The sequence below is a fragment of the Drechmeria coniospora genome, chromosome 01, assembly GCF_001625195.1.
Source record: "Drechmeria coniospora strain ARSEF 6962 chromosome 01, whole genome shotgun sequence".
Lineage (NCBI taxonomy): Eukaryota > Fungi > Ascomycota > Sordariomycetes > Hypocreales > Ophiocordycipitaceae > Drechmeria > Drechmeria coniospora.
The window spans coordinates 1,062,512-1,090,216 of NC_054389.1; the positions used below are offsets into that span (position 1 = coordinate 1,062,512).

The 27,705-nt window shown below is 57.9% G+C and overlaps 12 protein-coding genes across 12 annotated transcripts; 7 read left to right on the forward strand and 5 right to left on the reverse strand.

Annotated features, from left to right (window-relative positions):
* Window positions 1-880: 880 nt before the first annotated feature.
* Window positions 881-3,429, forward strand: DCS_00266 (topoisomerase II-associated protein PAT1; the record flags this gene model as incomplete). Its single annotated transcript, XM_040797605.1, has 2 exons — window positions 881-3,112; window positions 3,172-3,429. The coding sequence occupies 2 exons, from the start codon at window positions 881-883 to the stop codon at window positions 3,427-3,429; spliced, it is 2,490 nt and encodes an 829-aa protein (XP_040658488.1).
* A 766-nt stretch (window positions 3,430-4,195) lies between these two features.
* On the reverse strand, window positions 4,196-5,445 carry DCS_00267 (DNA-directed RNA polymerase III subunit rpc5; the record flags this gene model as incomplete). Its single annotated transcript, XM_040797606.1, has 2 exons — window positions 4,196-4,774; window positions 4,909-5,445. 2 exons carry the CDS (start codon window positions 5,443-5,445, stop codon window positions 4,196-4,198), a joined length of 1,116 nt encoding a protein of 371 aa, XP_040658489.1.
* A 2,508-nt stretch (window positions 5,446-7,953) lies between these two features.
* DCS_00268 (uncharacterized protein) lies at window positions 7,954-9,654 on the forward strand (the record flags this gene model as incomplete). The annotated part of the gene is made up of 1 exon (XM_040797607.1): window positions 7,954-9,654. The coding sequence occupies one exon, from the start codon at window positions 7,954-7,956 to the stop codon at window positions 9,652-9,654; it is 1,701 nt and encodes a 566-aa protein (XP_040658490.1).
* A 511-nt stretch (window positions 9,655-10,165) lies between these two features.
* DCS_00269 (Sas10/Utp3/C1D-like protein) lies at window positions 10,166-11,287 on the reverse strand (the record flags this gene model as incomplete). Its single annotated transcript, XM_040797608.1, has 1 exon — window positions 10,166-11,287. One exon carries the CDS (start codon window positions 11,285-11,287, stop codon window positions 10,166-10,168), a length of 1,122 nt encoding a protein of 373 aa, XP_040658491.1.
* A 1,233-nt stretch (window positions 11,288-12,520) lies between these two features.
* Window positions 12,521-14,513, forward strand: DCS_00270 (endosomal integral membrane protein; the record flags this gene model as incomplete). The annotated part of the gene is made up of 2 exons (XM_040797609.1): window positions 12,521-14,390; window positions 14,446-14,513. 2 exons carry the CDS (start codon window positions 12,521-12,523, stop codon window positions 14,511-14,513), a joined length of 1,938 nt encoding a protein of 645 aa, XP_040658492.1.
* A 319-nt stretch (window positions 14,514-14,832) lies between these two features.
* DCS_00271 (Mediator of RNA polymerase II transcription subunit 4) lies at window positions 14,833-15,905 on the reverse strand (the record flags this gene model as incomplete). Its single annotated transcript, XM_040797610.1, has 2 exons — window positions 14,833-15,707; window positions 15,758-15,905. The coding sequence occupies 2 exons, from the start codon at window positions 15,903-15,905 to the stop codon at window positions 14,833-14,835; spliced, it is 1,023 nt and encodes a 340-aa protein (XP_040658493.1).
* A 310-nt stretch (window positions 15,906-16,215) lies between these two features.
* On the forward strand, window positions 16,216-17,147 carry DCS_00272 (uncharacterized protein; the record flags this gene model as incomplete). The annotated part of the gene is made up of 6 exons (XM_040797611.1): window positions 16,216-16,227; window positions 16,330-16,376; window positions 16,494-16,547; window positions 16,882-16,975; window positions 17,026-17,082; window positions 17,139-17,147. The coding sequence occupies 6 exons, from the start codon at window positions 16,216-16,218 to the stop codon at window positions 17,145-17,147; spliced, it is 273 nt and encodes a 90-aa protein (XP_040658494.1).
* A 459-nt stretch (window positions 17,148-17,606) lies between these two features.
* On the forward strand, window positions 17,607-19,889 carry DCS_00273 (Dol-P-Glc:GlcManGlcNAc-PP-Dol alpha-1,2-glucosyltransferase; the record flags this gene model as incomplete). Its single annotated transcript, XM_040797612.1, has 4 exons — window positions 17,607-17,837; window positions 17,884-17,972; window positions 18,028-18,614; window positions 18,664-19,889. 4 exons carry the CDS (start codon window positions 17,607-17,609, stop codon window positions 19,887-19,889), a joined length of 2,133 nt encoding a protein of 710 aa, XP_040658495.1.
* A 306-nt stretch (window positions 19,890-20,195) lies between these two features.
* On the reverse strand, window positions 20,196-20,714 carry DCS_00274 (uncharacterized protein; the record flags this gene model as incomplete). The annotated part of the gene is made up of 1 exon (XM_040797613.1): window positions 20,196-20,714. The coding sequence occupies one exon, from the start codon at window positions 20,712-20,714 to the stop codon at window positions 20,196-20,198; it is 519 nt and encodes a 172-aa protein (XP_040658496.1).
* Window positions 20,715-22,707: 1,993 nt separating this feature from the next.
* On the forward strand, window positions 22,708-23,775 carry DCS_00275 (U-box domain-containing protein; the record flags this gene model as incomplete). The annotated part of the gene is made up of 3 exons (XM_040797614.1): window positions 22,708-22,796; window positions 22,964-23,516; window positions 23,602-23,775. The coding sequence occupies 3 exons, from the start codon at window positions 22,708-22,710 to the stop codon at window positions 23,773-23,775; spliced, it is 816 nt and encodes a 271-aa protein (XP_040658497.1).
* Window positions 23,776-24,274: 499 nt separating this feature from the next.
* On the forward strand, window positions 24,275-25,021 carry DCS_00276 (uncharacterized protein; the record flags this gene model as incomplete). Its single annotated transcript, XM_040797615.1, has 1 exon — window positions 24,275-25,021. One exon carries the CDS (start codon window positions 24,275-24,277, stop codon window positions 25,019-25,021), a length of 747 nt encoding a protein of 248 aa, XP_040658498.1.
* A 100-nt stretch (window positions 25,022-25,121) lies between these two features.
* On the reverse strand, window positions 25,122-26,097 carry DCS_00277 (uncharacterized protein; the record flags this gene model as incomplete). The annotated part of the gene is made up of 2 exons (XM_040797616.1): window positions 25,122-25,603; window positions 25,662-26,097. 2 exons carry the CDS (start codon window positions 26,095-26,097, stop codon window positions 25,122-25,124), a joined length of 918 nt encoding a protein of 305 aa, XP_040658499.1.
* Window positions 26,098-27,705: the final 1,608 nt, after the last annotated feature.

Consider the following 27,705-nt stretch of genomic DNA (forward strand, 5'->3'; position numbering starts at 1 on the left):
CGGAGTACGGATACATGTAGCTGTATTACCTGCAAATGGAGAGCTATTTCCCTACGGAGTACTCCGTACGGAGTACTGTAATAGTGTCCGCACACTTGCACAAATACTCTGTTCGGAGTACGGAATACTAAGTAACTTACTCTACACGGAGTATTAAGTAATACTCTCACGGAGGAACTGTACATGCACAACAGTATTATTCCGTACAAGCAAAATACTTGGCAAGGTTCACGCCAACGCCAGCCAAAGCTGACAGTCCCTCGTGTCACGTGATGTACCCAACCTGGATCGGCCTCGATTTGTCTCCAAGGTGGTGGGGATCGTCATGACCTCAGTTACTCCTCTGCGCACTTCCCCCAAGTCGCATCAAGTTGGAGCTTTCATCCCCACGGCGCCCCGTCTTCCGACACGCCGGCTTCTCTCGTCTCCTCTAAACGCGGGGGCGTAACGCCTGCAAGCTCTCGACCGGCTTTGGACCCCGAGTGCTGCTCATCTTTTTTTGGTATTTCGGAGCTCATCTGAGGCCACCATGATAGATTTGTGCGCTTTGCCACCTCTCCCGAAACTGATATCCTTCTAGTGGTGAGTATCCTGCGAAGCTGCTCGTACCCTCTCCTCTCCCCTCCCCTCCCCTCCCCTCCCGTCTCCCGTCTCCACGGTGCCGCGTCGAGACGAGCTTCTTGACCCATGGCAGCCTGCGTGCACGAAAGCTTTGCTTGCCTGCCAGCAGAGCGGGGCCGAGGACGTTGAACACAAGAGCTAGGTGACCATCCGCCATGGGCGACACCCCATGGCGCCGAATCTACCTTCTTCTGTGGAGCATTTCGTTGCGCGCAAGCTAACGGGCTCAGCGTGAACAGCATTCTCGGCGATAGCCAAAATGTCCTTTTTTGGCTTCGACGCCACAGGTGGTCGTCACAACACGACGGCCCCTGGCTTCTCCCAATCTCACGATCCTTTTGCCAGCCTTGCTGGTCGCGGCGATCTTGTTGACGAAGCACTCGAGTTCGAAGATACCTACGACGGGCTCGGCGACCAGCTGGACGAGACTGACGATGCCTTTAACGACGACACCTTTGGTGGCGACACCGCCGTCACCGGCAAGGTCGGCAAAGACTTTGATTTTTTCGGCCAGACGGCCAAGGTATCCGACGCGATTGAGGAGGAACAACTTCGGTACCACCTACAGCCCCCCAAGGGCAGTGTCGCTCAGGCCCATCCCCAGGCCCATGCCCATGCCCATGCCCATGCCCATGTTGAGGCCCATCCGATGGCCCATCCGATGGCTGCCTATCAGCAGAATCAATACTATGACCAGCAGCAGCAGCAGCGACCCGCTCGTACGGGGTACGAAAAGTATCGCGACGAGCCCATGCCCGACCTGCACGTTGACCAAAGCATCTGGGGAATGGGCCCGGCCAAAACCGCCGCGCCTGCTGCCCAGCCGGCCACCCACGTCGTCCCCGCCCCCGCCCCCGCGGGCAGGAAGATGATGAGCCTGGAGGAAGTTGAAGCGGCCATGCAAGCCCAATCGGTCCAGAAAGACCCTGTCCAGCATCCGGTGCCCGAGCCGGCCATGTACTTTCAAGATGCGGCGGGGTACCAAGCTGCTCATCAGCAGCAGCAGCCGCAGCCGCATCCTGGCCACGGCCATCCCGTCACCATTCTGCAGCGCCCTCAAAGCCTGCAGCCGAAGCCTTCGGCCAGCCCCGCCAAGACGGCGACGCCGCCTCTGCAGCAGACGCAGCAGCAACGCCAGCAGGGCCCCATGCAGCCGATGCAAATTCTCCAGAACCCGAACCGCACTCCTGGGGATGCTGCGCGCGTAGGCTTGGACCAGCAGCCAAGCCAGTCTCAGGGGTTGGGCCCCCTCATGCAGCAGATGCATGCGCACCCGCAGCTCATGCACATGTCCGAGGACGAAAAGGCTGCCTTTCTCGACCAAGAGATGAAGCGCGCGAAGCGAAACCACAAGATCTGGCTGCTGTCCAAGGACAACGGCTTCATGACGCCCCACGACAAGAATTTCATCACCCGCATCCAGCTTCAGCAACTCGTTTCGGCCACGGGAAATTCCGGAGAGCGGGGCATCGACGACTCCCTCGCCGAGGACTTTTACTTCCAGGTGTACAGCCATATCCGTGCGGGACAGCGACAGAATCCTGGCCAGCCGTTGAGCAACTTTGCCCAGACGTACCTCCTCCAGACGGGAAAGCGCCAGAGCGGCATGCGCAGACACGGTCGACCGGCGCAGACCCACATGCAGAGGATGGAGCAGCAGGTCCAGAGGGCCGTCGAGGCGGCCAAGAACAAGCCCAAGAACCCGCAGCTCGTCATCGCCGGCAGTTTGGGCAAGATTTCCTTCAGCAACGCCAAGACTCCCAAGCCGCTCCTCAACATCAAACGACCCGAGAGCGAGACGGGCCGACCGGTCGGCAACAAGAAGCCCGCTGCCCAAAACGGCCTCGACCGCAAGAGGATCCTGCGCAACGTGGAGATGGTCTACACGACGCTCATGAAGATTGAGGACCACGTCCGTCTGCTTCCGCCGCCGCTTTCCGGCCCGGATGCGGAGTTGCAGAAGAAGCACGAGGAGTGGGCCGCCGCGCTCGAGGCGTTCAACGCGAAGCTCTGGAGCGAACTAAAGGTTCACGAGCCGATCGGCGCGACGGCACTCCATCCCTTCATCGCGTTCTTGTCTTGCGCCAAGGGCAAGAAGGCCATCCCGCGCATCTTCCCGCACCTCAGTTTCGAGCAGCGCACGACGATTTTGACCATGATCGTCTATCATCTTGACCAGTTGGACGTCGTTGACGGGGCCGCCGTCAGCAACGGGGAGACGCATCTCAACTCGAGGATGCGAGAAAACATAGAGCTGTTCATCTCGACCGTCATGCCGTCGCTGATGCAGTACTTCAACGACACGGGCCTGGACATTGTCGACGGCGTCCTCAACTTGATGGCGACCAAGCTGAACGTGGACCTGATTGTGAGGACGAGGATTGGAGTCTCCATGCTCACCTTGATCTTGAGCCGCGCCGTGCTTCTGAAGCAAACCGGCGCCGGCAGCCCCGAGCAGTGGGAGAAATGGTACGACGACACCCTCGCCGAGGTGCCGCATCGACCGCTAACTCGTGCAGGGACCAAACGTTTGAGATTTTGTTTAGCAAGCTTGAGCCATCGCTGCCGGCCATGTTCCCGGGCAGCGTCAACGCCGGCGTCGACGTCTATGTCTGGCAGCTGCTGGCCGCCATGGGGGTCAGCGCGACGCACGACCAGCAGACGCGCCTTGTCCTCGCCGTCAAGGACCGCGTCCTCGACACGGTTACGCTGTCCAAGACTCTCCCGCCCGCCATGGCCGCCGAGCGACTCGGCAGCGTCAACCTCTTCATGCGCTCCATCGGCTTGGACGTGGAGCTGCTTCAGTAATGGAACCCTGGTTGCTATCGGAATTGCATACCTACATATCAGTGCTTATCTCGGGGTTTCTGGGCATGCGATGGCTGTGCCTGGAAAACTGCAGGCGATGACGAGGTGGATAATCGGGAAGCATGCTGGTTGGCGGATCTTGGTCTTGCTTGAGGGACAGCATGATTGCCCGAGCCGCGATGTACACTGCTGGACACGCGGCGATGCTTGTTTTGATATGAGTATTCGTATAGACTTCTATTTGCAAAGACGTCGCATATTTCGATGGCGTCACGTCCCCTCCTCCATGCCATAGCGAGCAAGCTACGGCGGCGGCAGCAGCAGCATCAGCAGCAGTAAACGGCAAGGTGAAAGCGCTTGTACCACAACTTGGACAGGACCAGTTTCGAGAGACAAGACGGCCCTAGCATTGAGAAAGGAATCCAGACTTGAACAGCGGCGTTGAAGGAGATTTGCCGTCTCCGTTTCCCCTCATGGGCCTACTGGATGACCAGGAAGGGTGGGACAAACGTACTGCGCAGCACAGCGTACACTCATTGGCACCACCCGAGCTCGTCTGACCTGGCAATACACGTGCTCACGTGACGTCAACGGAAGGGCGAGGGGGGTCCAGACAGATGACGGAGGCGATGCAACGACGATGCAGCGCGCCATAAAGCACAATGAAATGTATTCCACGAGAATTCGACGATTCTCTACCGTGACGCCATACACCACCCATGCAATTTTCCCAACAAACGATGATTGTACGCGATGATGTGGACGGTCAGTCCATGCTGACGGCAGCTTTTGAAGAGGACGCCTTGGATCGCGAGCCTTTCCGCGGGGGTGCTGCTGTGCTTCCACTTCGGGCCTTGCCCTTGAGTTTCGGCGTCTCGTTTTGCTCATGAAGCCCGCTGCCCTGCTGCTTGTCGGAGAGCTCAGGCTTGATTTGCGGCCGTGGTCCGGGCTCCGGCAAGACAATGTCACTGACAGCCTCGAGCATCTGCTTGCTCCCCCACTTGGAAGCAAAGGTGGAAACGGCTTCCTCGAGGTCTCCTTTGGCATCGGCCACGGGGACGTCGGCACCGTCGGCGTCGGGCTTGGGCTTCAGGAACAGGGTGTCGTTGTAGACCTCCCAAGAGGCCTCATCGTTCTCATCGGTATAGCGCAGCTTGCGCCAGGGCTCGGTCTGGACGTAGCGCAGACGGTCGGCCATGGTTTCGGTGGTGATGGTGTCCCCGTCGGTGGTGGTCTTGATGGTCATGTGAATGGCACGAGCAGCGGGGCCAGGGGGCGCGGCCTCCTTGGCGGCGGACGATGCGGCATTGCGCTCCTGTTGGGTGGTTGCGTCGATGTGATGGAGCTGGGGACGGAGGTGAACGAGCGAGGAGACGGGCGTGAGGTGCAGTTCCTCTTCAGGGGCGGATTAGCCGAGGGAGGGCAGGCGACGGGAGAGAATGGGGGGGGGGTCGACGTACTGCCTTGAAAGACGCCGACCATGTACTGGACCTCCTCGATGTCGGGATACTGTCCTCCAAGCGTCTGCATTCTCAGCACCTTGTCCTGCCTCACGGCGTCGTTCCAGTCCAGCACGCCCTCGTCGTCGTCGTCGGCCGCCGTCTTCTTCCGCCCGGGGCCTCGCTGCTGGACGGCGCCGAAGCCGAAGCCGCCGGCAAGACCGTGGCTGCCACCGTTCTTGGTGGCCATGGAAGAGTGGAGGGTGCGGCCCCATTTGAGGCCCTTTTCGCGGTCGTAAGCGGCGGCGGTGTCGATGGGCATGTCGACCTCGACCATGCCCGAGTGAGCCTTGAGGCGCATCTCCGTCGGCGGCGGGCGCGGCGTGTCGTCGGTGCGGTTGGGGTGCTGCAGGACGAGGAGACGGCGACCGAGGGGTGGTGCGGGGTTGAGGAAGATGGAGTAGGATGCCGTGATGGGGTCGTCTTCGTCGTCCGCTTCGTCTTTCGACGGCAGCAGGTTGGGGTCGATATCCATATCCATCCGCTCGACAGTGTCGTCGGGCGAAGGGGACGCCATGCTGTATCGCTGCTGACTGGGTTCGTTGAATGAATGGGCGCGACGGACGGAACCAGACTTGAACCGGGCACCAAGGAATGGCTGGTTGGAGCGGTTGAGGGTTTTTCAACGAAAGGCATTCATCACGGCCAGCAAGAGAGAAAGGTCTGTGACGACGAGGGGTGGTAAAAATTCCGGAGATGGACGCAGCTCCCCTTATCTTATCGTTCGTGGGGTAGCGCGGCCATCAGGTCCAGGAGTCTATGGATTGGTACGGACAGAGTACAATGGCAGAGTACAGTATATGCACAAGTAAGTACATGTACTTATTCCATGCAGCTAATAATGTACAGCACTAATACTTACAGTACAAGTACGGAGTAATAATAAGGGCACTCCGTCCCCGGTGCAAGTAATAATAATAAGTACAGTACCTAGTACACTCAACACTGCAAGGACCCTTCGCAGGTACTTATTTATGTACAGTACCTCATGGTTTGCCTCTTAGTAAATGTAAGTACCTAGTACTTGCATACCATGGAACATGTACTTAAGTACTGACCGTATTCCGCACTGTACTCCGAATTAGTTGTAGTTACAGCTCAGTATGAATAGTGGTTACACCCAAGTACTGCACCGTACAGTACAATCCGTCTGGGCATTAGTGACGGTTCGGCATACTTGTACAGTATGTGCCACAGGTACACACAACTCACCTGCCACGACGCATTACTCACAGCAACTTCGACCTTGGTCAGCCTACTTACGACGATCTTGCTTTCCACGTCTTGTCCAGCCTGTTGACTGTGCCACTTCACCCTCGGACACAACGATCATTGAGTGATGTTTCGTCACCGTCGGAGTGGCGTGGTCAAGGCCTGGCGATGGATGACATGGAAGGAGTACACATGTACCAAGTATTAGGTACTAGGTAGCTATACGTACGGAGTACAGAGTATTACTTCGTATCATATCGCTGTACGAGTACCCGCCAAAACCTCGTCCACAGTGATTAACGAGACATATTATGGCTGCCGGTCATTTCCACTCGTATCGAGATACCAGCCTTTCGGTAGGCGGACACACAGGACCCAGGATATTGAATGTATCCGCCAGTTCATCGTCGTACATGTACGCGCACGTGGCGGTGAATGCTCGGGTACCCTAGGAAGCGAGGGGGGTTTGATTGCATGCAGCAGCGCAGCGGATGACGATGATAGGAGATATTACACCGGGGGGATAGCCAAATGGTGCAAGGCTCACTTTGCAGGTGCCCTCGTTCCAGAGGGAAAGGGATCAAGATGGATGAAAGTCAAAGGACGGGTTATTCTGCGCATCGACTCGGAAGGTAGCCAAGGGAAAGGGCACCATGATTCTTCAACAAAGCCGCACTCACCTCGTTGGTGTATGGTCCATCAGCACCCATGCAGGAGGTGGAGGTGCATGTAGAGACGCACGACACCGTACGGAGGACTCCCTACCTCTGAAGCAGGGGATGTGTTTCGGGGAAGAGGTCATGGTCAGGCCTGGCACTGACCCATTGCTGAAGGGACATGAGGGGCATGAGGATGAGGGGCATGAGGATGAGGGGCATGAGGGGCATGAGAGGCATGAGGGGCATGAGGGGCACGATGGGCATGATGGGCATGATGGGCATGGGGCGTCTTTACTGGAGGTGCACCGACTCTGAATCAATGGGATGTCACTGCGAGAACGGTCGAAGAAGGCTTGGATGCGTGCGTACATGACACGCAAGTACGTGTACGGAGTGCTGCGAGTATATTCCCCATGATTGCTGCAAGTAATATGTACTTGCCGTGCATTGTGCATGTGTGCACGTACATGCACAATACTTGTACAGAGGACGGAGTGCTTACGTCGAATACAATGGTTGGCCACTCGGTCCATGCTGCCACCAAATGACAATGTCATCCTCGCCCGAGATTTCCTTTTGCCCACCAATCCACCAGCTGGCTACGCCAGTCCACTCTCGTCCCCTATCCATCGCTCGATTTCTTCGGCCTCCGTTGTCTTGCCTCGTCCACCATCGACCATTACGCTCATTGGCAGCAACTCTGTGTGCTGTATCCTGTCCGCACCTGCACATGTGGCAGATTCGCCGCCGGCCTCGCTCCTTGGCCACATCCCGTCCGTTCTGTTGACAGCATTTTCTTCTTCTTCTTCTTCTTCCTCTTCCACTTCCTCCTCCTCTTCCTCTTCATCATCCGGACATTCGTCTCCTTAGCCGACAATGACCCCCCTGCTGGGCCGCTTCCTACGGCGGTCGTGGAACTTGGGCGTCATTGCCTTCGTCGTCGGCTCCATTCTCTTCTGCGTCCTTGTCACTGTAGGTCCCGTCCCATGCCCCCCCCCCCCCCCCCCCATGGCCGTGGCTCATGCCATCCGAGCGCCAAAGAACAGGGCGGAGAAGGAAGCGCACTGACATTGCCTGACAAGCCCGTCCGGGAGAGGAGTGCCAGGCTTCTCCTTCGCCCATGGATGCCCCCTCTCCGGACAAACTCGACCCGGATGGCCCCCAACGGCAGCGTCGCCCAAGACAAATCTAGACCCGTCTTCTCCGGGCCGGGCCAGCCTTTGGTCGAGTCGAATGGCGCCTACGACTTTGAGCCTCTGTTTCCCTCAAGCAAGCCGTTCGTGGGCTCGGGCTCGAAGGAGAAACTTCACCTGCTTCTCCCCGCCACCAACGGCAACGTCAATTTGTGCAAGACACTCCTCACGCTGGCCATCCTCGGCTATCCCAACCCGCACGTCGTCTCGTGGAAGACGCAGGACGGCGACGCCAAACTTCTCGGTGGAGGCTCTCACTTCGGCAAGATCACGGGCGTCCTGGCCTACCTCAACGACGAGGACCGTCGACGGCAGCCGGGCTTCGACGACCAGCTCATTCTCATGATCGACAGCTACGACATCTGGTTCCAGCTTCCCGTCGAGGTCCTGATGGCACGCTACCACGCCATCCTCGCCGAAGACAACGCTCGAGTCGCCCACCGCATGGGCCGCGCTTTCCATCGGGAGGGAATCCGTTCGCGCGTCGTCTTCGGTGCCGGGAAACGTTGCGGCCCCAATCAGCTCCATACCTTGGCCTGCTACCCCATCCCCGACTCGCCCCTGCCCCACGACCTGTACGGCGGCAACACGGACACCATCCTGGGCTACAATGCCTTCAGCAGCTTTCGCACGCGCTACCTCAACTCGGGGTACATCATGGGGCCCGTCGGCGCCATGAGGCCGCTCTTGGAAACGGCAAGCTCGAAGCTCGCCGAGTGCTGGAACCGGACCGACGCCGAGTGGGACAACGGCCAGCACACGTCGGACAACTGCTACAAGGGAAGCGACCAGAGCATCTTTCACGAGATGTGGGGCGCGCAGGAGTTTCACCGCGAGGTCATGCGTCGCCATCATCGCACCTCGGCCGACGATTGGCTCGACAGGCTGAAGCCCGGCCGGCCCGGTGCGAGACCTCCGCCGTCGCACATCCAGAACATCCCCGTCGACGATTTCTTGGAACCGTCGTTTACCCATCAGCGGAACGACAAGACGTACCTGCCCGGGAAGCCCTTTGAGCATGGCATCACCCTCGATTACTGGTCCCTCCTGGGCCACCAGACCTCCAACGCAGAGTTCGACTATCGCTACCTCCGCCACGATGCGCCCCTCGGACCCCAGATGGGCACCCTGAACATGTGGAACTGCCGGCCAAAGGCTCGCATGCCCGACGACTTGCCCGAGCAGACGCCGTTCGGTCCGTCGACCAACACGAGGTGGTCGTCCATGCCGCTGTACACGGAGTTTTGCGTCGGCGCCGTCCCCGTCATGATCCATCACAACTCGGTCGATAAGTGGTGGCGCGAACACCAGTGGGATAAAACTTGGTGGAACGGCACGGCACGTGCCCTCCTCGACGCCAGACGCTCCGAGGGGGCACCGCTTCTGGTCGAGGGGATCCCCACGGACAAGGGGTTGACGCTGCAATGGAACAAGCTGTGCCCGCGCGAGTATGAAAAGGAGCTGTTTCGTGACGTGGACGATCCTCCTCCTCCGCCTCCTTCTCCTCCACCTTTTCCTCCACCTTCTCCTCCCCCTTCTCCTCCTCCTCCTCCTTCTCCTCCTCCTCCTCCTTCTCCTCCTCCTCCTCCTCCCCCTCCTCCTTCTACTCCTCCTCCCCCTCCTCTTCCTGCTGCTGCTGCGCCTGCCGCCGCCGTTGCATAGGTGCCTCTGCCTCCCGCTGGAAATTTCTGCTCAATCAGAAGGCCTTCCATCAGTGACGCAGACCCATGCCCTGGGGAGGGAAGCCATCAAACCCGCTCGGTGGAAGCGAATATCGGGCACGGCGGATCTCGGCGACAGAATATCCTTCCCCACTTCGTGTCTGAAGTGGCCCCTCGTCGCCCACGAATACTTAGTCATGCTGGCATGACGGCGTGCAATTCCCCAGGATAATAGAGAAGCGCAGTGGAAGATGTAGACCTGCAAGGGGTATCGCTACTGTCTATGACATCGGCATCATAATGCATCACGGCCGCAGCTTCGAGTGATATCCCTGCCAAACAGTCCGCCTTGGGGGGTGAATGGATACGCTTCATGTACCATCAATAGAATCGCTTGCAAACGGAACAGAGCACTGTATCCGCATAGCGTCTTGAGACACCTCGACCATCTTCATGAAGAAGATGAAAATCGTCTAGTCTTTGACGCTACTCTGGTGCGAAGCACGCCTAATCTACCTCCCCTTCCCTCGGTCGCGCCGACCGGCTTCCATAACCCTCACCTTCTTCTGGAACCGCTCTCCGATGGCAGGGCCGTGACCGCTGCCCCGCGGCCCATCGGCCGTGTCGAAGCCTCGTTTCCGGCTCTTCTCCAGCATCGCCTGCACCTTGCCGCCAGCCGGGCCCTTTCGCTTCGTCAGCCGGTCGATCCGGTCCGCACCCTCGCCCAGATCGTGCCACTCCTCGCCACCAAACTGCATGTGGCTCCTGCGGCCCGCCTCCCTGCCCTTCTTGGCAAGTTCCTTTTTGCTCAGTTTTGGGAGGCGCACGAGGTTCGCCTCTTCGTACTCGCGCCTCTCATCCTCCTCCTTGCGCTCCTGCACCGTCTTCATCTTGCGGCCGCCCTGGACGATGGTCGTGCCGATGCTGGGCTCGGCCATGGGTGCCGTCGAGAGCTCGGACTGGACAAACTCCTCCATCGTGTGGGATCGGCCTGGCCGACGTTCCGCCTTCTCCCGGGGACGCGTCGTCTCCATGACGACGCGGTCTCGCTTGGGAGCGCGGTAGACGCCGGATGGGTCGGCATCATGCTTCGCCCTGCTGACGGTGACGTCGTCGACCATGTTGCCGAGATTCGGACCGGCTGACTTGCCGCCAGGTCTGCGTTGCATCGGCCGCGCGCTGGCCTCTTTCTCGGACTCGTCCGACCCGGAACCCGAATCCGAGTCGGAATCGCCGCCAGTTCCTCCCTTCTTCTCCGAATTTGGCATCGTGTTCTGTTCTTCTCGCTGCGCGTCGTTGGCCGTGCGAAGGAAGCGCTCGATGGAGAACTTCAGCTTCTCCTCCAGCGGCCGCGTTCCCCTTTCGAGATACAATCGCAGCTCGACGAGTTTGAGCCGCACCGATTCACCCAGTCCATCGCTGTCCGACGCTGACTTTGCGTTTCGGAGCTTGAGGAGGATGAGGAAGACGAGGTTTTGGAGGTACGAGAGGAGCAGCTCGTTCTTGACATCGAGAAGGGAGATGCCATCTTTGGGATGCTCAATCGAGGCAATCTTGGGAGCGGATTCTTGAGCGAGAGTCAGAGATTGCGTCAGAGAGGTCAGCAAAGCCGACAAGGTCGTTGGCGCCGCCATCCTGGTTTGCTGTGAGGTTGTGCTTATGGAAGTTCCAGCCGTTGGCGCAAAACTTGCCCGACCTTTACTTCTTGCTCGCTGGGTGAACTTTTTTTTTTTTTAGTGGGGATCACCCAGGACCGTCGCCGTGATCGTTTTTGTTGCGTCAATAGCGTAAAGCGGAGGGTACAGTACTTGCACTCCGCACTAACACTGTATTACTTGGTAAATCGGTGCGAAGCAATTCTAGGTACTCCGTACTTACTGTACTTATGCAGTACTGACGTGAATAAGTACATGCACGGAGCACTTACAGTACTGTACAGAATTATACTTACAAGCGTTGTACTGGACACTGCCTAGTACGGAGAGTACTCCGTAGGTACTCTACAGTGCTGAACACTCTGTAGCACACGGCTGGCAAATAATATTATACAGCAGGCGTACAAGTAAGTAGGCGCACAGAGTACTAGATTAGTACTAGGTTAGTATCGAGAATGAATTAATACCACGCAGGTACCTAGTAAGTACAGTACAGTACAAGTATTAAGGCGTTATTCCGGAGTACTGTACGGCGGGTACGGAGACACAAGTACATGTACAGTACTCCGTGCAGCTGCCCAGAGATAAGTAGTTGTACATGAACTGTACTTCCTACTCCGTACAACGGCATGTACCTGTAACCCTGAACTGTGCAGTACAGGTACAGGTAATACATGTACCTACAGTACTCAGCAGGGGCGCAACCTGTCTGACTTTGCGGACTAGTACCTGAACCAATTACCCCTTTGGCAGCGGAAGCCACGCCACACTGTGTCGAGGACTTGAGGGACAACTCGACAAATCTCCACCTGCCCGCCACTGGTTGGTGTACAAATGGACTTGTAAGTACTTAGGTACTTACTGTAAGTACTTGCCGGCACGTACAGTACAGTACAGTACAGTACAAATACTGTACGTACACTCTTACTCACTGTACACACACACCTACGGCACGTCGGCCGCCGCCTCGCAAGAGCTGTCCTTTTTGCATCATTGCTGTCCAACAACCTCACCAAGGCCGCCATATTCTGCCAGCCCGGTCGCTGTGCTTGGTCCTGACGACATCCCAAACGTCTTCGAGATTCCACTTCACCATCCAGGCACCCCGAGTTCCAGCGCTGCATCGGCGCCATCGAGTCGTGTGACGCGTCGCGACGTTGCCCCCAGCATTGCCGACGACTGGCATGGTATAAAACGTCGACGTCGACCATGATGTTCAGAGATACCGCGCCGTCGGCGCTTCTTGCGACGATACTCGCCGCTCCCCAGCTGGCATCAGCCTTCTACCTTCCCGGTGTCGCACCGACTTCCTACAAACCTGGCGACTCGGTGCCCCTGTACGTCAACAGCATCAAACCCGTCGCCGCCCTGCACGATTATCGGCTGCACTCGATCGTCTCCTACGACTACTATCACCCGGCCTTTCAGTTCTGCCAGCCCCCCGGTGGCCCCAAATATGTCTCGGAGAGCCTGGGGAGCATCCTCTTCGGCGACCGGATAATGACGTCCCCCTTCGAGCTGCACATGGGCAAGAACGAGACGTGCAAGACCCTCTGCAAAGCCTCGTACCCGGAAAAGGCACGCGCGTTCATCAACGACAAGATCGAGGAGGGTTACAGCTTGAACTGGCTCGTCGACGGCCTTCCTGCCGGACAGAAGCTCATCGATGACTTGACCGGCACCACCTTCTACAGCCCAGGCTTCATGCTCGGCGGCTTCTACGGCGAAGAGTTCAACGAGGAGGAGATCTTCTTCAACAACCACTACGAGATCTGGATCGAGTACCACGAGCTCAGCGGCAACCCGAACCAGCTCCGCGTCGTCGACGTCGTCGTCCAGCCGAGCTCCAAGGCGTACCCCAACGAGCCTGACTGTGCCGAAGGCCACCCGCCCATCCTCTTCAAGGAAGGCGGCAGGGATGAAGAGGTCCAGTTCACCTACAGCGTCTACTGGAAGAAGTCCAACACTGCTTGGGCCACCCGGTGGGACAAGTACCTCCACGTCTTCGATCCCAAGATCCACTGGTTCTGGCTCGTCGACACGGCCATCATCGTCGTCATCCTCGTCCTCACCGTCATGTCCGTGCTCGTCAGGACCTTGAAGAAGGATATCGCGCGATACAACCGCCTGGACCAGATCAGTCTGGATGACCTCAACGGCACGTCGGCCATCGAGGACGGCGTGCAGGAGGACTCGGGCTGGAAGCTCGTCCACGGCGACGTCTTCCGCATGCCTTCTCAGCCCTTGCTGCTGTCGGTGCTGCTCGGCAACGGCGCCCAGCTCTTCGTCATGACGGGCGCCACCATCATCTTTGCCCTCCTAGGCTTCCTCTCACCGTCCAACCGCGGCTCCCTCGGCACGCTCATGATCCTGCTCTACACCATCTTCAGCTTCGTCGGAGGCTACGCCTCCGCCAGGGTCTACAAGTCTTTGCAGGGAGAGCAGTGGAAGACGAACATCGCGCTCACGCCCATCCTCGTCCCCGGCACCGTCTTTGCCGCCTTCCTCCTCCTCGATCTCTTCCTCTGGGCCAAGGGCTCGTCGGGTGCCGTTCCCTTCACCACGATGCTCGTCATCATCCTCATCTGGTTCATCATCTCCATCCCTCTCTCCATCGCCGGCTCCTGGCTTGGCTTCCGCAGTCCCCTCATCGAGGCTCCCGTGCGGACGAACCAGATCCCCCGCCAGATCCCCACCCCGACCGCCTATCTGAAGCCGATACCTTGCATGCTGATCGTCGGTCTCCTACCTTTCGGTGCCATCTTCGTCGAGCTCTACTTCATCATGAGCTCCATCTGGTTCAGCCGCATCTACTACATGTTCGGCTTTCTCTTCCTCTGCTACGGCCTCATGATCGTCGTCTGCGCCGCCGTCACCATCCTGATGACCTACTTCTTGCTCTGCGCCGAAAACTACAACTGGCAGTGGAGATCCTTCCTCGCCGCCGGCGCGAGCGGTGGCTACATCTTCCTGAACTGCCTTCTCTACCTCATCACCAAGGTCAAGCTCAGCGGCTTCGCCGGCATTGTGCTGTACCTAGGCTACAGCGCCCTCATATCCTCCCTGTTCTTCATCCTTGCCGGTAAGTTCTGCTCCCGGCCCGGCCCCCGCATCAACCCCGGTCTAACGCGCCTCAGGTTCCATTGGGTACTTTGCCAGTTGGTGGTTTGTCCGAAGGATTTACGCGTCCCTCAAGATCGATTAAGCCCATCGTCTTGCTGGACCGCGGGTGTCGTGGAGTCGCCATCTCGTCGGCCCCCGAGCTGGTGCGTCGGACAAGCATGCTCGTTCAACCAGCTGCATCCACCGCTCTCTCATCGGGGCCAAGGTCTGAACACGATGAGCCAGCTGTGCATGTTGTACCACTCACGCGATGGAAGGCGACGCCTTCGAGGTTGAAAAGCGAAAATGAATAGATATGCCACCAAGGCTGTCAAACCCCCAACAGTCGTAGAGCCTATCGGCTACGGACAGGAGTTGCACGTGTCGACGGGTACTCGCATGTTCCTGTCGAGGTGCCTAATCTAATTTTCCTCGTCGTCATCGTCATCATCTAGGTCGTCCAAGTTCGTGAACTGAAACTGCTTCTTCTCCCCCGCGCCAGCCTTGGGCCGTGCCAGGCTCGTGCCGTCGGACCGTGCCTGGCCGATGACGCTGGCTCGTCGCCACGCTTCCTGCTCCCTCTCCCTCTGCCGTTCCCGCTCCAGTCGAAGCTTTTCTCTCTCCTCGCGCATCTGCTTCTCGCGCACTTCCCGTTCCCTGTTCTCCTGCTCCTCCTTTGCCTTGCGCTCCTCTTCCTCGCTGCGCTTCCGCTCCTCTTCCGTGACGGGATCGTAGCCTTTGGGGTCGATGCCCTGCTCCGCCAAGATCTGGTTCGATGCCAGCGCGCCGGAGCGGATCTTTTCCTCGAGGGGCCAGGGGAAAAATAGCTGGCCGGAGAGGGGGTTGAGGTACTGGCTCATGCCCTCTGGGAGGGTCGTGTTCGTCGACGTCATGGTCTGCTGCGTCTGCGGCTGCGATGGGCCGTTCGTTACGGGGCTCTGCAGCCGCGAGGGCGTGCCTGCGGAGGGTGTCACGGCAGATTGCGGTTGGGAGTCCGGGGCGGGCGTCTGCGCGTCTGGGGTGGGAGACGCGCCCGTTGCGGCGGCGACGTCGGCGGCGGCGCTGATGGTGGCGGCGGGAGGCAAGGTGGTCTTGCTGATGCGGCGGGCATAGCTGAGGAGTTCTTCGTATCTGATGGCATAGTTCGGCAGCGCCGGATAGTCGGTCGTGTGCGTGGTGACGATGTCCTTGCGCGTCGCGGCAAGGGACGTCAACGTTTCGCGGATTTGAGAGTCGAGAGCGGCCGACGATTGCCGCAGCTGCAGGATGCGAAGGTGGTTGTTTTGATGTATTTGAACTGAACCGTCAGCGCGGTGCCCGTCTGTCCGTCCAGAGGAGCGCACAAACCTTCCTCGAGTCCGCTGGTCAAGTCATCGTCGGCGGCCTTGAGCTCCTGCGCTTGTGCGATGGAAGGATGATATTTCGTGACAGAGTCGATCAGATTCGAGAGCGCTTTCTCCAGCCTCTCGAAACGATTATCAATATACTTGTCCATGACATCACACAGAACAAGTCAATGCGGGCTCGCGTAATGAAATGGGACAGACAGACGAAAGAAGTGGTCAGAGTTGGATTGAGAAGGTCGGCACGAGGCTGATCGAATTGTCGAAGCAGCTTGGGTGGGGCGCGATTGGGGCTTCGCAATTGGTCGAAATTTTCAAGCTCACCCGTAGCGCCTCAGGCCACCATGATCCGGACATTCCCGCTCATCAAAGCGCAACGAAACGACATCATAATACTCCTCCCTCCGCCCCCGACAAGCAATTGAGGACACTGACGGCCGCCACCCCTATTCCCTTGTCAAGATGGTCTTTAATGTACGCCTATGGAATATTCCAGTGCTCGGCACGGAGCGGTCCGGCGCTGCGCGTCACCAGCCGCCTGATGCCGCGTATGGGACATTGGCTGATTCCTTGTAGCAGAACTCCGGCCGCGCTGCGAGCTTCAAGAGCGCCTACGGCCCCAAGTATGTTTGAAATCCCGAGTCGAGCCGAGGATCTTTCGAATCGAATCGATAGCAAGCGTTTATCATCGATTCTCGGCCACGCAGGCCCCACGAAGGCATGGGTTAACGGGAATTCAGGTATCACTATGAGCCCAACCTGAATGGCTTGAACAAGACGACTCTATTCAGACTGTAAGCGACCTCCTTTCTTTCCGAACTTTTCAGAAACGGGTGTACAATGGGCGAGATGGGCGAGCGGCTAGGACGGTCGGAATTACGTTGGCTGGATTCGGCAACCCTTTCGCCTTCTCGGGCCGCCAGCCAACGATTTCGACCTCCCATTGCCAGTGGGACCAGCACACTTTGACGAGATCGATGGAGAGGAGAGGGTCGTGTGGGCGATATGGCTTACGACCAGTTGCATATCTGGGAGGGCAGATCCGTGCTTACGATGGATTGCATGTCTGGGAGGGCAGATGCGGACGCAATGGATTCGAGGAACATGAGGGCTAACGCATCGTTGCAGAGGCCTCAGGACCGCTTCGTTTGGTGGTGCCGCCGCTATTGCTGCCATTTTCTACACCTCTGGAATTCCCCGCATCCAGCGCGACATCCTTCAGGTACGTTGCGATACGGGTTAACTGCATAAACGTCGTTGACTTGCCATCAGCCTATCCCCTTCTTCGGAAAGTTCTTTATCAAGGAGGAGGTTCCTGCGTCCGACAACGTAAGTGATTGCGGTCGGAAGTTCCAGGAGCCGTGCCGGTGACTAACGATTCGCAGCCCTTCTAGGCGTCGATGGCGATGGATGGTGGAATGTGTACAATGCTCTTGCCGGCGACAGGGATTTCCCCATGTATAGGATGCTCGAAATAGAGATCTAGACCAACTGTTGTGCCCTTATGATGATGGCCCACACTGTTCGTAGTGAGATGATTGAGAGGCTAAGCACAGTTTACACAGTGTTAACTGCACTGTCGTGTTTTTCCGTGTTTTTCCATGGCTTTGCTGAGGAAGGAGCTATTTAGTAAGTGCCATGTGGAGGACGCATCCCTTCCCAAGGCTCACTTCTAAACACAACTTATTGTGCCTTGACCCTAATAAATATCGGCATGATATGAAATATTTTTCGTCCATCATTTCACTGTTTTGAATCTATCGTTTCACTTTTTTGCATACGGGAACCAGTGCGGAGGGGCCCTCAGCCAGCCGTACATATCCCCTCCCCTTTGGTTCCCGTCGACGAGCACGATGACGGTCAACGAGGCGTCATCTGAGGTGCCGCGGGCGAGGCTCGGCCAGTTTGGATCCAACTACTGGGCGATATGCGCCATCCCTGTCTTCTTTCTCTCTCTCTTGGCAATGGTTCACAAGCATACGGTGATGTCGAACAAGTGGGTCGTTCCGCTCACAGCATTCTCGACATCTGCCTGCCTTCTTTGGCTTGGAGCAGTTGAACGAGCCGTGCCGGAGCCATATCTCGTAGGTGTAGACCATGCCGATGATATTCATCAGCTAATCCAAGCAGGACGAAGTTTTTCACATCCCGCAGGCGCAAAAGTATTGCCAAGGAAAGTATCGTGAATGGGATGATAAGATTACGACTCCTCCGGGGCTGTACGTCGAGGCCTTTCATCAAATCGCCCAAGTTCGTCTGATGCTGACGAAGCAGATATCTCTTGTCCGTGACACTGCAGCAAATAGCTAGCCGTGTGTACGGATCATTCGAATGTGACGCCAACAGCCTCCGTGCTTTCAACGTCGCCGCCTTGTTCACTTTGGTATACCTGGCTCTGCTCTGTCGTCGTGAGATTGAGGAGCGAATGCAGGAGAAGCGCTCTTCGACCCGAGGCAGGCTCCTTTCAGGCTACGCGTTGCATACCGCCCTTAACATCGGCCTATTCCCCCTGCTGTTCTTCTTCTCGGGCCTTTACTACACCGACGTTGTGTCCACCGCCGTCGTGGTCGGAGCATTCCTGAACCATCTGAAGCGTATGGAACATGATGGAAGCTCCATTCCCAGCGATTTCATCACTGTCGGTCTAGGGGTCGTGTCCCTTTTCATGCGGCAAACGAATGTGTTTTGGACCGTCGTGTTCATGGGCGGCCTCGAAGCCGTGCATGCTGTGAAAACGCTTAAGCCTCGAGGCGTTGATCAGCCACAGATGACGACCTTGTGGGAGCGTTGCAAATTCTTTTGCTGGAGGTACTCGGTTGGAGATGTTCATGACCTACCGCTGGATCGAGCCTGGCCGGACGGTAAGCACGATCGCTGCTCGTTGATAGAACTCATCCTGACCTGGGACAGACGTGCTTTTCACCGCCGTCAGTCTGATCATCGCGGCCATCTGCAACCCTGTCCGCGTCGCACGACAGGTGTGGCCCTACGGGACGGTGCTGGCCTCGTTTGTCTCGTTTGTGATGTGGAACGGAGGCGTCGTTCTCGGCGACAAGTCGAACCATGTCGCCACCATTCACCTAGCTCAGCTGCTCTACATCTGGCCATTTTTCGCCTTTTTTTCTCTGCCACTACTGTTGCCATATGCGCTCTCGCTGGTGAATATCCTCTGGAGTGCGGCATCGCCAACGGCATCGCAGTCTAAGAAAGCACCAGCCCGTGACGAGCAAACTTTGGAACGTCGAACATCGAAGCAACAGGGAAGCAGCAAGGGATTGGAGCCAACGGACGCCAAGCCGGACCAGCTCGCAGCACGTACTCTATTCCACAATGCTTCTACTCCGCTGCGGTTTTCCAAGAGCGCAAAGTACTTTGCTTGGATACTCTCTCTGCTCGGCACCATCGCCCTCTCCGGTGTCGTGGTGCGGTACAACACAATAATTCATCCTTTCACCCTCGCCGACAACCGCCACTACATGTTTTACGTCTTCAGGTACACCATCCGTCGAGGGAAGTGGGTACGATACTTGCTCATCGTTCCGTATACCGTCAGCCGCTGCATGATCTGGGGCACCTTGGCAGGGTCGAGCGGGTGGATGGCCGAAGCCTGCAACTCGACCTTGGCGCACCATACTCCATCCAGCGGTCACACACTCCAAGGATCCTGCGGCGACAAGAAGGAGCAGAAAGAGTCCTCGATCCCAAGGGGTTCCGTTGATCAAGGCTTGAAGGAGGAGTTGTCCGTCAGCCCCCTTCAGCACTCGTCCGAGCCGGCATCAACATCCACCGGCCTGATACTGCTTCTCGCCACCGCGCTGTCCTTGGTATCTGCCCCTCTTGTCGAGCCCAGGTACTTTATCGTCCCCTGGGTTATGTGGCGGCTTTTGGTTCCAGCATGGCAACCGCAAGATCAAGGCATTTACCGTAAACTCTCGGAAGCAACCAAGGCCAGTTCGGTACCTGGGAGGCTGGCGGAACAATGCAAGCATCATGATTTGCGGCTCGTTCTTGAGACACTGTGGTTCGTTGCCATCAACTTGGTAACGTGCTACATCTTCGTCGCGAAGCCGTACATTTGGAGGGCCGAGGACTGGACTATCCTCGACGACGGACGCCTGCAGCGATTCATGTGGTAAGCCGGAAGGGGTCGACAGATGGCCACAGATGGCACGCATCCAAAAAAAAAATTCAGTTCGAGATAATACCTGGCGTACTATTCTCGGCTTCGCCTCGCCCTATGTCGGCGACGTAATCAGCCGCGGAAACGCCTAAATTACCCCCGCACATTATGCGGGATGAATGTTATGTACTTGCGAATCAGGACGCAAAATATGTTGGCAGCCCAAAACCAACCCCAAAAAGTAAACTAGGTAGGGCAATATATATATATATATATATATCCATAAAGACAACCGCGATTCCGCCTTTTCTTTCTCGGCCACCTATAGACTTAGTCGATCGAGGCTCAGGCCGTCGTTGCTCCTCACGCGGCGGACGACGCCGAGCTTGAAGAACGTCTCATCACCGGCGGCGGTCCGACCGCCTATGTACCACTTATCGGCGCCAAAGGCTTCGCGGAAACCCTCGCTGCTGCTATCGCTGCCACGACGACGGCCTGAGGCGTTTGGGATGGGGATGTTGCCGACGGCCGTCGTCGGGGTCGTGGTGGCGGCGCGGGAGGCGTGCATGGGCGACGAGCGGTTGATGTTCTGGACGGAGGCGGAGGCGGAGGCGGAGACTGAAGCAGACGCAGAATTGTTGGTCGATAGGCTACGCGGCGCAGCGCCGGACGGGTGGTGCGTGTAGGTTGCGGACGCCGCGGCGGCTGCGGCGGCGGCGGTGGATGCCGATGGCGCCTGCGTGCTGTGCTTATTTGGCTGTTGGGTGGTTTGAATCGACGGTCCTTGCTGTCGAAAGGAGGAGAGGAAGGAGGAGAGGAAGTATGGTCGTTGGGACGGCATCGCGAGGGTCGGTTGCGGCTGTGACGGCCTGGCACCCGAGAGGGGGAGGACGAGGGGAGGACGAGGCGTCCAGCCTGGTCAGGGGTGTACGTTGTCTATTGTCGACTCGGGCGTGACAAATTCACGCTCAGAAAACGACATGTATCGATGGAGAGGATGACGTGAGGAGCACGGTGCCGGCAAGGTAGCACCGGCCGGACGAGCGGACGTCGACACTCCCTGTCGGCTCGGCTTATCTGATGGCGGTGGGGACGGGTGGTCGTCGTGAACGATGGTGGCCGCGAAAGCACAGGACGTCGGAGCAACGCTTTGCGGTCCGAATACCCAGGAGATCTCTGTACAGTTGTGACGCTTGAGGTTGGGTCGCAGGAGGAGATTGGTTTGGAGAGGAGTAGGAATGAAGTTGTCGTGACGTCGAAAGCTGGTGACGATGGGCCTTCCGGCCGCCTCTCGGCAAAAGCCGGGGTACGGATGGGGTCTCGTGGCGGGGGTGACAAATGGCGGGTTCACAATAGGTTGGTGTGGGGCTGGTACGAGCTCGTCAACACAGAGAAGAGCGTACTGTGTAACTACGCACTGTGCAACACGTGTTGTAGTACATGAATGCGTGCTCTGTATTTGTACTCTATACGTACTTACTCCGTTAATGCCACCTACGCAAATACCCTGCAGGCTCCAACCTCGTTCTCACGCTTGTTCCATTACTCCGTACAGCGCTGCTCGCACTTCCGCAGGTAAGTACTGTACTTGCTGTATTCAGTACGTACAGTGCGTACAGACACTCCAACACACTGTAGCACGCAGTACAGTACATGTACTTTCACCTAAGTACAAAGCAAAAGTAATTACGGAGTATTACTGCTCATCTTCGTACTGCACTTTATACTTACAGTACATACATGTGCATATGAGTGCACCTAGCTAGGTCGGAGGCGAGGAAAATACTACCAAGTATGTCGCAAGCATCCAAAGGACAATCTGAAGTCTCCATCTTCCATTCTTCAAACCTGAAATGAATCAGGAAGATTCGGAGCGCTCCGATTCATTGAACAAGCGGGGATTCGGGGTCTTGCCGTACCATGGTGGTTTCAATGCCCACTGCCCCATGGGAGAGACGCTGTTGTTCCTCCGTTTTTGTCCCCCTTCACGCCACCCGGATGCGAATACGATGGGCCAATCATGATGCCATTTTTCCAGCCTCGCTGGCTGGTTCACTGACCTATGGCGAGAGGCGCCTGAATACAGAGTACGGCCGTTTGGTCTGGCCAGATTCGTCAAAGGGCGGTGGCATCTTGCTTGAGCTCGCACGCACAAGTGCAAGTACATTTCACGAACTTGTAACAATTGCAAGGTGTGCATGTGCGGCTCATGTAATGAGATGGCATGCACGGCTCATGTAAAGACTTGGACTTTACAGTGCGTAGTACTGACTGATATTGTCAACGACCTTGGTACTAATGATACGAACGCGGCCGCAAATGGGGGTACTTGTACAGGTACTCCGCGCCTGTATTACAGTACATGCACAGGCAATGCCGCTGCCCAGTACAGTACAGTACATGTGAGTCACCCTGGTAGAAGCGCTAACTTGGCACCGTACTGTACGGTGTAAATGCTCCCCATACCGTCTTCCTCTCGGTAATAGTACCTAGTAGGTAGACTTGGTTGCTGCTGTGCTCTGTAATAGTGGCCCACGCCACCTCCAGTAGCAACACACTTGCCCAACAGGCATTACTCCAGCGCAGGTGCGGGCGCTGACACAACTTCGCCCAAACAGTTCCGGTTTCGATTTTTACATCAGCCTCGAGATCCTTGCTCAGTCCAGTCCGTACTGCCGCACTCCTCGTGCCATGCGATGGCACGCCTGAACTCTTCCTGACGCCCTCCTATTTTCCCCCTGAATGAGTACTGAAATCCTACGGCCAGAGGCGCGCGAGCCGGACCGTCGACGCTGAGAGAGGCACAAGCCGCAACCGCAACCACCCACGACGCCATGTCTCGGTCCATGCAGCTCAAGGAAGACGGCAATCGCCACTTCCTCTCGGGCGACTATATCGGCGCCGAAGGCTTCTATTCCAAGGCGTACGTGAGCTCCGCCTCTCTCTCCGTCTCTTACTCCGTCTCCTGCCCCGTGGTCGTCTCCAGCTCCATACTCATCCACGCCCATCCACGCCCACCAACCCTGTGCCTCATGCCCATCTCCATCCCCGTCGCCATGATCAATACTGACGGCGAGGAACGGACGGTAGCATCCTCGCCGACCCTAAGAACCCCATCCTCTTCACGAACCGCGCCATGGCCCGGCTGAAGCTCAGCTTGTGGGACTCGGCCGCCTCGGACTGCAACACCTGCCTCGTCCTGGCCCCGAGCAGCATGAAAGCCCACTACTACCTCTGCCAGGCCCAGCTTGGCATCGGCGACTACGACGCGGCCGTCGAGAACGCGCTCAAGGCCCACGAGATATGCGTCAGCACCAACGACCGCTCGCTCGCCGCCGTCACCGGCATCGTTCTGCGCTGCAAGAAGAAGCGATGGGAGCAGCGGGAAAAGGCCCGGAAGAGGGAGGCCCAAGACCTCGAACGAGAGCTGCTCGACTTGCTGGCCGCGAGGACGGACGAGATGCTCGTCGCCGAGAGCGGGGACGAGGTCGAACGGGACACCATCCGGGAGGAGGGCTCCCGCAAGCTCGCCCTCCTCCGAGACGTGTTTGAGCGCGCCCGAAGCCGGTCGGATCAGGAAAGGCAGGTCCCGGACTGGGCCATTGACGACATATCGTTCGGCGTCATGGTTGACCCCGTCGTCGTAAGTCGAGGCCGGCACGGTGGCGTCCGAATCATCATGGCCGCCCGATTGGCCGTCGAACGCTAACTGATGCGTCTTTGCCCAGACCAAGACGGGGAAGTCGTACGAACGCGCCTCGATCATGGAGCACCTTCGTCGCCATCCTACCGACCCCCTGACCCGCGAGCCCTTGCTGGCTTCGGAAATTCGACCCAATCTTGCCCTCCGCCAAGCCTGCAACGAGTATCTGGAAGAAAACGGCTGGGCCGTCGACTGGTAGCGGGCTGGCTGGCGGTCATTGCACGAATGATGATCTGGCTTGAAGGTCAGACAGACCGATACGCGGATACCACCGAGCGCGAGCGGCTCCACTTCCGGTCCGGCCAAGGTGCCAGCAGCGGTCAGTCCTTGTGGGGGTCAGTCTGCTAAACAGCAGGCCATCCGGTAGCCAAATGACCAGGAAAGGGCAGGGAAAGGTGGTCAAGTGGACAGGGTTCTGGTGCTTCGACACGATTGCCAGCGGCATGCACCGGAGCGAGTGAGGTTGGCGCCAGTTGGCGAGGCTGGCAACTGTGCTACAGGTTTGGAGCCAGAGCGAGAGCGAGAGACAATGGCACCGCTACGCATGCCAACGGTGGAACCGATGCGTGATACGCAGAACAGAACCGAAAGCGCGGATAGAGAGACACAGTTCCTACAAAGGGCGGGACAGAGGGTGCCTTTACCTCGCGAGCGCAACAGCAACCGACGCGGCTACCTACCTGTTGGCCAATGCCGACATGACGGCCGATGGCATGGTCTCGACGTTGACCATCTCGCGCACGATGAATGACGCGACCGGTGGCACGATGGATGACACGACAACCGATGCCATCACCGACAGTGACACCAATCACCATGGCCGGCGCACCCGCGGCGAGCGATGCGACCATGGTCGTCAAACCATATCCACGTCCGCCGATGGATGCTTTCAAGTCCAAGCGAGCCCTCTCGTTATTGGCTCGAGCCTCGACGGCGTCACCTGTTGCACTACACGCAGCGGCGGAGAGAGAGAGTTTGTCATGCTCACGACGGGGCTTCCGTTTGGCATGGCGTTGCGGCAATTTGCTTTCTACCGCGAGCAATTTACAGAGTTTACGCCGCCGCCGCCGACCATTACAGTAGTACTGTTTCGAGGCCCTGCATACCCTGTACCTCGGTGCACGTTAGGGGCTATTCCTCGCGAGTCCTGGTGTATCCGCGCTGGCGGGAACCTGCGCTTACGTACCTTTGACAGGCGCCACGCGCCGCTTCGCTTCACAAGAGCGCGCCACGATCGGTGTGGAACAGACGTGGCTGTGGCACGACGAGAGAGAATCGGACAGTGGCTTTGCCGGAAGGCTGATGCATTGGTGAGAGAACGCGTGGGCATCGATCGGAATGAACTCCTAACTCGCAGCCACCAACAAGCTCGCTCGTCGCCGTTTGCTTCCACGCCTCGACGAATCGCACCCTCTCCCTCCCCCCCTCCCCCTGCCCCCGGCTAGCCGAAATATCGAGGCAAATGATGCGTACTATGGACATGGACATGGACATGGACATGAATGGTGGAGCGCAGCCGCCGAGAGGCGAACGCGGTGCCGAAACTCAGCGGAAGATGGTCTGCTTCCAACCCTTCTTACGGCTCGCCTGCCCTTGATCGACCTGCCAGGTACGCCACGAGGAGGCGGTGGCGTCCGTCATGGCCGTCGATGCCACCGACAGCTTGCGGAGCCGATGGAGAGGGACCTGACCGGAGGGGTATATGCTCAGTCGATCGGGAGCGAGGTGGACAGATGCCATCCTCCCAGAACGGCCGTCGGAAGGGGGCTGCGGGTGGAGGTGCGAACGGGCCTGCGTCGGCTCGGGGACGGCTCGTGCTTCGAGCCACGGCCGGCTCGGGTTGTCCGAGTAGGCGGCGGTCATGACATCATCGAGGATGCTCGATTGCGTTCGAGGCCACGTCTGGTGCGATGCCGCCACTTCCTCTGGCGGCGGAGCCGCTTTCTCGGAGTCCATGATGCGCCGCTTCTTTTGTCGACGTCGGCGATGGCAGAGATAGGCAGCGGCGAGGATCAAAAGGACGAAGCCTATCCGGCGGTAAGCTCAGTCGAACCCCTCTCGCCTCGGCCACGTCCAGGTACCTACCGAGACAGCCGCCCAGGATGACGATGACATCGACCGCACGGCTTAGTTCGCTCGACTCGCTGCCGGCCGCGATGCCGTCGCCGACGTTGGCCCCGCTCGTTCCCGCCTTGGTGTCTTTGGACTCGTTCGACTGCCTCGACTGCGCCGTCGGTGTCCGGGAAGGGAAAGGGGAGGCGGATGCGGTGGCGGTCGGGATGCCCTGGCGCGTGGGAAGGTCGGGGGCCACGACCAAGGCCTCGGGCAGGGGTGGGACCGACCGAGAAGGATCCGACGGCGACGCCAGTGGCCGCGTGTTGAGGATCTCGGATGGGATGGCGTGAGGCAAGTCGGAGAACTGCGCCCAATGCTGAGCACTCGTCGCCGCCGCCGCGGGCCTGGTGTTGGCAGGTTGAAGCCCGTCGACGGACGGATTCGTCGTCGTCGTCGGCCTAGCCATTCTCTTGACCGGCCCATCGTGGGTCGCATGATCCCCTCGATGGTTTGGAGAGCGAATCGCGCCTTGCCGATCCTCTCCTTTCCATGACCTGACGGGAGAAGGCAGATGTTAGTGCGGAGCCTCGTCCTGTTTCGATCGGGTTTGAGCCACCTCGGATCCTGCCGCAGTCCCGTTGCCGATATCCTCCGATGTGGACTCATGATGATGACGAGGCCATCTAGGCCTGCCGCGAAAATGGAAGATGGAGAAGAGAAGGATGGCAGCCTGCTGCGACGACTAGTGGCAACGCGCAAGTAGACGAGAGCCAAGAAGCATCCCCACGACGGCCGCGTCCTGGGGGCTTATAACAGAATGAGCGCTGTACGGGTGGCCTCGGGGCGCACAGATTCAGAGTTTGGTGCTGCATTCGGGCCTCATGTGCACTCTGTGCGTTGTTTTGGAATCTCGGTAGAACGAGGCAGGGCCTATCCGTGCCCCGGTCGCGACTTTGGCACCGAGCGACGGTTTGACGCAGAGCGCGTTTCAGCATGGCCGATCGATCGGCCATCATAGCGGAGCGGGCCAAGACCAGATTGCAGCGGGGGATGCGGACGCCGATGGCGATGGCGATGCCCATGGAACTCACACGAAAGCGCCGCTCGGGCTTTGGCTCGGCCGTACTCGCACCTTGGATGCCCATTCCTCTTGCTCCGAGTGCCTAGTGCGGCGAGGAGGTTGGTTGGAGTCGCGAGTGTCGACGAAGCGGCGCCCAGCACCCGCCATGCGGCAGTGGTCTATCCGTACAGTAGGACGGCATGCACCGATGGTACTTGCACATACTCTGTACGGAGTGCAAGTATTATTAGTATACATGATGCACGTGTGCATGGATCATAGCACTCCGTAACCCTGCGCGTGTTTGTCGCCATTCCAAGCGCAACCTTGACAGTGGTGATGAAGTGGACGACGAGGCATCTCCTCGTACTCTGTACAGTGCGCAGTTCTTTACAGTACACTTGAAAGTACCAGTAAGGGTGAGTACTGTAATTTACTGCGAGGTCTTGTCTCGCACAACGACGTACAGTAATAACATGTACTTGCGGTACAGTGGCGGGCAAAAAGGATTTATGCCACCAAATGCAAAAGTCACCTTTTTTGCCTCTACCGTGAGGAAGATAATACTTGATGGGCGATGAAGCGTACATGTATTTCCACATCCTGTACTCCGTTCGGGCTGCGACTAGGTGCACATGTACACTGTCCAGCCGAGTTCATGCACGCATACTGTAATGTAGGTGTACTGTAATGTAGGTGTACAAGTAAATACTTGTACTTGATACTTGCTGTACATCTGCCTAGCACGCACGAGCTGAGGACGTCAACTGCTTGGGTTGGTAACGCGGTTACGGACCGCGTAAGTACTCTGCATTACAGTGGTTGTCTACGGAGTAATCACTTAGGTACTAGGTACTAGGTAAGTAGGTAGTTTTAATACCTGCAAGGATTAGTACCTAATGGTGTTTGTGAGATATTCTAGCTGTTAACTGCAAGGATTAGAACCTAATGGTGTTTGTGACATGTTCTGGTTGTGCTTTCTTAGAACTACTAGGTACTAGGTACTTACTGTAC